This window comes from Myotis davidii, unplaced genomic scaffold, assembly GCF_000327345.1.
Source record: "Myotis davidii unplaced genomic scaffold, ASM32734v1 scaffold58, whole genome shotgun sequence".
NCBI classification, from domain to species: domain Eukaryota; kingdom Metazoa; phylum Chordata; class Mammalia; order Chiroptera; family Vespertilionidae; genus Myotis; species Myotis davidii.
The window spans coordinates 100,162-107,304 of record NW_006289754.1 but is presented as its reverse complement, the minus strand read 5'-3'; the positions used below and the strand labels follow the sequence as shown (position 1 = coordinate 107,304).

The following is a 7,143-nucleotide window of genomic DNA, read 5'->3' as shown; positions in this document are numbered from 1 at the left end:
TTCCCTTCCCTCCACACCCTCGCCAATACTTGTTTGTTGATTTATTGATGTTAGCCATTCTGACAGGTGTGAGGTGATATCTCATTATGGCTGTAATTTGCATTTCTCTGATGATTAGTGACATTGAGTATCTTTTCATATGTCTATTGGCCACCTGTATGTCCTCTTTGGAGAAGTCTCTATTTAGGTTTTTTTCCCATTTTTTACTTAGGTTGTTTGTGGGATTGAGTAGTATGAGTTCTTTATAAATGTTGGATATTAACCCCTTATCAAATGCCTCATTGGCGAATATGTTATCCATTTGGTGGATTGTCTCTTAGTTTTGTTGATCGTTTCCTTTGCTGTGCAAAAAATTTTTAGTTTGATGTAGTCCCATTTGTCTTTTGGTTGCTTTTGTTTTCTTTATTTGTTTTTTATTTCCCTTATCCAAGGAAATATATCAGAAAAAAATATTGCTAAGAGAAATGTTCAAGATTTTACTGCCCATGTTATCTTCTAGGATTGTTATGGCTTTGATTCTTACATTTAAGTCTTTAATCCATTCTGAGTTTATTCTTATGTATGGTGTAAGAAAGTGGTTTAGTTTCTTTTCTTTTCTTTTTTTTTCATGTATCTGTCCAATTTTCCCAACATCATTTCTTGAATAGGTGTTTTTATATCATCATATGTTTTTGCCTCCTTTGTCAAATATTATTTGACCATATAGACATGGGTTTATTTCTGAGCTCTTTATTCTGTTCCATTGATCTATATCTGTTTTTATGCCACCACCATGCTGTTTTGATTACTATGGACTTGTAGTGTAGTTTGATATCAGGCAGCATGATATCTCAAACTTTGTTCTTTTTCTCAATATTGCTGAGGCTATTCGGGATTTTTTGCAGTTCCATATAAATTTTTGGATTATTTGCTCTAGTTCTGCAAAATAACACCACTAATATTTTACAGGGATTGGATTAAATCTATAAATTGCTTAGGGTACTACATTTTCATGATGTTAATTCTTCCTATCCACAAACACAATATATGCTTTCCTTATGTATATCTATTTTTATTTCTTTCTTCAGTGCCTTATAATTTTCTGAGTACAAACCTTTTATCTCTTTGAATAAATTTATTCATAGGTATTATGTTTTGGTACAGTTGAAAATGGAAGTTTCCTTAGTTTCCCTTTCTGATATTCATTATCAGTGTATAAAAAGGCAACCTATTTCTGAATATTAATGTTGTATCCTTCTACTTTACTGAATTCAGTTATCAGTTCTAGCAGGTTTTTTGGTGGAGCCTTTAGGAGTTTCTATATACAGTATTATGTCATCTGCAAATAATGACAGTTTTACTTCTTCATTTCCTATTTGGATGCCTTTTATTTTTTTTCTTCTTGTTTTATTGCTGTGGCTAGGACTTTCAGTGCTGTGTTGATTAAGAGTGGTGAAAGTGGACATCTCTATCTTATTCCTGATCTTAAAGGAAATGCTTTCAGATTCTCTCCATTGAGTATAATTTAACTTTGGGTTTGTAATATATGGCCTTTATAATGTTGAGGTATGATGTCTCTATTTCCACTTTGCTGAGAGTTTTTAACATAAATGGGTGCTGTATTTTGTCAAATGCTTTGACTCCATCTATTTATATGACCATGTGGTTTTTAATCCTTCATTTTGCTTATGTATTGTATTACATTAATTGATTTTCAGATATTGTATCAACCCTGCATTCCAGAAATAAATCCCACTTGATTATGGTGTATGATCTTTCTAATGTTTTGCTGGATCTGGTTTGCTAATATTTTGTTGAGGATGTTTGCATTTGTTTGTCAAGGATATTGGTCTATAATCTTATTTTATTGTAGTATCTTTATTTGGTTTTAGAAATAAGATTGTGTTCAAGCATGAAGTTTTTAACCAAAGAAAAACTAGTGGTAAAACAACTTTTATTTTTCCAGAGGGAATTATGAGAGCAGAGATGGGAAACAATATATGGTTCTTGCTATCTATTCCCCTCTTTGACAGCTTCCAACCTTCCATACCCCATATGATATGGACATTTAAATCATCTTTCAAAGCTAAATATGTATAAGCAGATATATAGAGATAGAGATAGATAGAAATAGAAATATATAATTAGTAAACAGTAGCCTCTGAGGAAATAAGGAAGTCACAAGATAAAAATAAATGGATGCATTTGTGGAAGATGGTGTATGAAGGTTTGTGTGGCCCCACAAATCCAATTGTCAAGATTAATATTGAGGGAATTATCTATTGTGTACTTTTGCATGGGGATAGGAGAAAGAGACAGAGGCCAATATCCCTATCTCCCATCTGCTTGCCTACCTTTTCTGTTTTTTCACAATTCTGAACCTTGAGATGAAAAGTTTAGCGAGCACAACTTTATACTTAGAATTTCCTACTTTATTTCAGGACATAGATGTGTAGCATTCCTCCCTTAGAAATCTATGTATTCTGAACCCCAAGCAAGGATTTGGCACATTTTGGTACTCAATAATATTTTGTGAGTAGATTAGTAAATAAATAAAGAAGTCATATTTTGGGTGAAAACATAAGATTGATCTGTGTGTAAAGAAAAGATTGCATGCTATAAGGAAATGTCAGAAGACATCTTATTCAAAGTCTTTAATGAGAGGTATTGAGCATGAAAATATAGATGTCAAAAGAAGTCACAGAATACATAGGCTGACTCAGTTGAAGAAATAAATTTTAACAAGCAAATCTGTCTTACTTGGAACTTGTAGCCCTGGGAGATTATGAGCACCGCCCCCTCACCCCAACTAATAGAAATTAGGAAGATATTGAACACCAACTATCACACTATATAGGCAGTCCTGCCTCAGATAAATTGTTGGTACTTATATGAAACCAGAGTGGATAGTCCACCAAATCCCAATGACTTAAAATAGAAACTCAGATTCTCACAGTCTTCTCTTAATAAATGAAGCTGCATTGTGTCTTTAGGTGATGTTTCCAAGAGCAGAGTGGGCCAAGCCTTTGTCAAGCCCAGGATAGAGCAGTGGGCTCTTTGAAGAAACAGAAAAGTCATCAGTTTGAATCCAGAGGCTACCAAAGGACACAGACCCATGAGTCCTGATCAGACTGGTGACTCCATAAGTTTCAGGATATTTCGTTTTTTAGCTATACCAAGAAAGAACTAACCATAGAGACTCTGATAGCCTCCACTTTCTATCATATCCACACCCCCACTCCTGCATTCAACCTGCACCACTTTTTCTTCACCTATCCTTCACTCGCCATTCACACATCCTTTCTCAGGAATAGCCTTAAGACTCTTTCACGAATCTGCTTGGTCTTGACCCCATAGATAATGGGATTAATCATAGGTGGGAAGAGCAGATAGAAATTGGCAAGAAAAATGTGCACATGTGGGGCAGCTCGGCGAGCCACACGGTGCATGACTGAGGAGATGACAACAGGTGTATAGAAGGCTAAGATAGCACCTATATGAGACACACATGTCCCAAAGGCCTTGTAACGGGCTTCCTGAGAGGCAAGCTGTAGAACTGCCTGAAGGATGAAGATATAAGACAAAATAACAAAGAGCAGATCCAACACCACTATAAACATGGCCACTGCAATGCCATAGATATTGTTGAAGCGAGTGTCCCCACAGGCCAGCCTTACCACAGCCATGTGCTCACAGTAGCAGTGGGCGATCACGGGTCCTCGGCAGTAGTGGAAGCGCCTGAGCAGAAAGGGGAGTGGAGTCATTAGTGTCACAGCCCGAGCCATAGCAGCTATACCAATCTTGGTGATAAGGGTCCTGGTCAGCACCGTGGTGTAATGCAGTGGCTTGCAGATGGCCACATAGCGGTCAAAGGCCATGGCCAGCAGCACCGCTGACTCCATGATGGAAAAGGAGTGGAGAAAGAACATCTGGACCAGGCAGGCATAGAAGTTGATCTCTCGATCTTTAAACCAAAAAATAGCCAGCATTTTAGGAAGTGTTGTAGAAGAAAGGACCAGGTCAATGGTTGCCAACATGGCCAGAAAGAGGTACATGGGCTCATGGAGGGCTGCATCAACCTGGATGATGATGAGGAGAGTGCAGTTGCCAAGCACAGCCAGAGTATAGGCTGAGCAGAAGGGAATGGAGATCCAGACATGTAGATGCTCCAGGCCTGGGATCCCCATCAACAAGAAGATTGCTGGATGAGTTGAGGTGACATTGGAGAGTAACATGGCCACTGGAATTTTTCTTCCTGTTTTCTACTTCCACAGGGTCCTCCCAGAAAATATCAAATGTGAGATGAATTATAGTATTCAAATTCAACCTCTAATCATTCACCTGGGAGGATTAACCCTTGATCCCATTTCTAGAACATAAAAGAAATTAGAAAATTAGCCTAGTATGCATTGTGAAACATTATAATTGATCTCTGCCCTCGGGGTGCTCAGAAAATCATTGGGTGATCAGGACATTAAATAGCAATAGAGTTAGCATCACAAGGCAGATTTCATTAAATAATTGCGTGGACAAAGAGCTTCTTATGGTCTTTGCATGGTCAAGAACAGCTTTATAGAAGGTGGAGGTCCTTGCCTAATTCAAATCTTAACCAAAAATATTCACTCTCTTCTTATTTCCTCCCAACTCAAGCTGCACTCTTAATTATGAAAGGAGAGTCTTTAGCCTGAAATGTCGTTTGGCTGTATAAACAATAAAGGATGGCATCTTTTAATAATTCACTTCCCTCCAAGTTCTATAGCAGGAGTTCCATTGTTCCTTATTTAACATTCAGAAATCTCACCATGAAGCCCTACCTCCAGCTAACTTGAGAACATGAGAAGGTCCATTGTTCTTCTCCCTCACCTAGCTTTAGTTTAGCTTCCATATCTAGATGCTTCTGCCTTCACCTACTTTCCTCTCCAGCATTCATGACATTCAGAAAAAGCAATAGTCCACTCCTACCTGTTGCAAGGCTAACCTCTGAACTTCATACCATTCTTTTTCCTCCTGCTATCCTTTATCTTTCTCTTTTTTTCCCTTTGATCATTATTTCCTTTGAATATGCTTAATAAATTCGTTTCCCAAAATTTAGACCTATGTTCCCTTCTCTATTTTTTCAGTTCCTATCTAAAAAAATTTCTTCTGAGGATTAATTTAGATAATCTTTTAAAACAGCACAATGAATGAATGAATGAATAAAAAATGTGGCATCTATACACAGTGAATATTATTCAGTCATAAAAAGAAGGAAATCCTGCCATTTGAAACAACATGAATGGACTTTGAAGGCATTGTGCTAAGTGACGTAATTTAGACAAAGAAAGACAAATATGTATGATGTCACTTATATATGAAATCTACAAAAAACTAACTCATTGAAACAGAAAACAGATTGGAGATTGCCAGGAGTTAGGGAAAATGAGTGAAGATGGTCAAAGGGTACAAATTTCCATTTACAAGATAAATAAGTTTGGGGAATGGTAATGTATGGTAGGTTGACTATAGTTAAGAATATTGTATTGTATATTAGAAAGTTGAGTTTTTAAAAAAAGTAGATCTTAAAGTTTTCATCACCAGAAAAAAATTGTGACTATATAAGGTGATGGATGTTAACTAAACTTGAAGTGATCATTTGGTAATATATACCTATATCAAATCATGATGTTGTATACCTTAAACTAATACAATGTTATTGTGAATTATATCCCAATGAAACTGAACATTTTTTCTTAATATTTAAATTAAAAAATTGATTAACACAAATCTAGAGCATTAAAAAGTGCTTAGTAAATGTGATTACTCTTTTCAATTAAGAAAACTAAAGGTTAGGTTACTTACTGATGATGTCCTGAATGTAAATGGCAGTGTCACATATGCTCCACGATCAGTTCAAATCCAGAATGTTCAAGTTAAATAAAACTCTAACTCATTACCATGCTATAGAGGAGAAAGCTTTAGAATGTTGGGCCCAAGTGATGATTATGCCATCAGTCTACCAGCAGAAACTGACATTATTCACTGGTATTTTTAATGTTTTAGTGCCTCACCTATAAGTAAAGGAAATAATTATACTTCCCCTGATCATCTTACTGAGTTTTATTGTGAAGAAAGATGAAATCACATATAAAAATAGAACTTGAAAACTGTAAAGCATTGTACCAAAACTATTTTTATTACTATCTTCCTCCCCTTGCACAAACCTGTCCCCTTTTCTAAAATTTTGTTTTGATTAACATTAACATGATCCTGTAATCCTTGGATTTTTATATCTTTCTCCACCTAATACCCCTTAATTCTATTCCCGATCACAGCACAACTTGTAAAAAAGCTTGACAGTATTCAACTTCTTCATTTCTCATTTAATTTCCAGTCCTTTCCCATCTAGCTTCCATTTCCACTACGCTCCTTAGACTGATCTTGTCATCACTTCTTTTTTCCCTCATTCTCTCCTTTTCTTTTTTATTCTCTTTTATTCTCATACTGCTCTGGGTGTTCTCTCCTATTCTTCTTGGCTTTTTTACCATGTCTGTTCAAAGAATTCCCAAATGTATAGCTTCTTCTCTGAGTTCCAGACTAGTTTATCCTGCTGCTGTTACACATTTCCTGTTAGATGTTCTGTGGTCTTCTCAAACAAATTACAGCCTATACAAAAATCTTACCTCCCCACATACTATTTCCTCCTATGCCTTATCTATCTCAGTACATATTACTGTCACTCATTCTGCAGCAACTGAGGTCAGAAATGCAGGGATACTCCTTCATTTAATCCCTCCCTCTTCCTTAGTTTCCAGTTCATTAGCAAATCTTATCAATCTGGAAAAAAAAGTGTCATTCCTTATTCATTTCCTTTCCCCTCCCAACATTCTTTTTAAATCACCATCATCTTTCTTCCAGTCTACAAAAGCCTCCTGACTGATCTTTGTGGTCTAAATCTTGGCCCCTCTATAATCTATTCTCTATACTATAACCAAAGAGACCATTTATATGTAAAGGCAAATTGTATTATGCCAGCCGAGGCTGGTTTGGCTCAGTGGATAGAGCGTCGGCCTGCAGACTGAAGGGTCTCGGGTTTGGTTCCGGTCAGGGGCATGTGCCTGGGTTGCGGGCGCATCCCCAGTGGGAGATGTGCAGGAGGCAGTTGGTCGATGTTTCTCTCTCATCGAT

The 7,143-nt window shown here is 36.7% G+C and overlaps 1 protein-coding gene across 1 annotated transcript; it reads right to left on the bottom strand.

The window, feature by feature from the left end:
• Positions 1-3,269: 3,269 nt before the first annotated feature.
• Positions 3,270-4,214, bottom strand: LOC102758258 (olfactory receptor 52K1). The gene has a single exon (XM_006762339.1). It carries the CDS (start codon positions 4,212-4,214, stop codon positions 3,270-3,272), a length of 945 nt encoding a protein of 314 aa, XP_006762402.1.
• Positions 4,215-7,143: the final 2,929 nt, after the last annotated feature.

Coding starts and splice junctions, on each gene's coding strand:
- LOC102758258 (XM_006762339.1), bottom strand. CDS start 4,214: ATGTTACTCTCCAATGTCACCTCAACTCATCCAGCAATCTTCTTGTTG.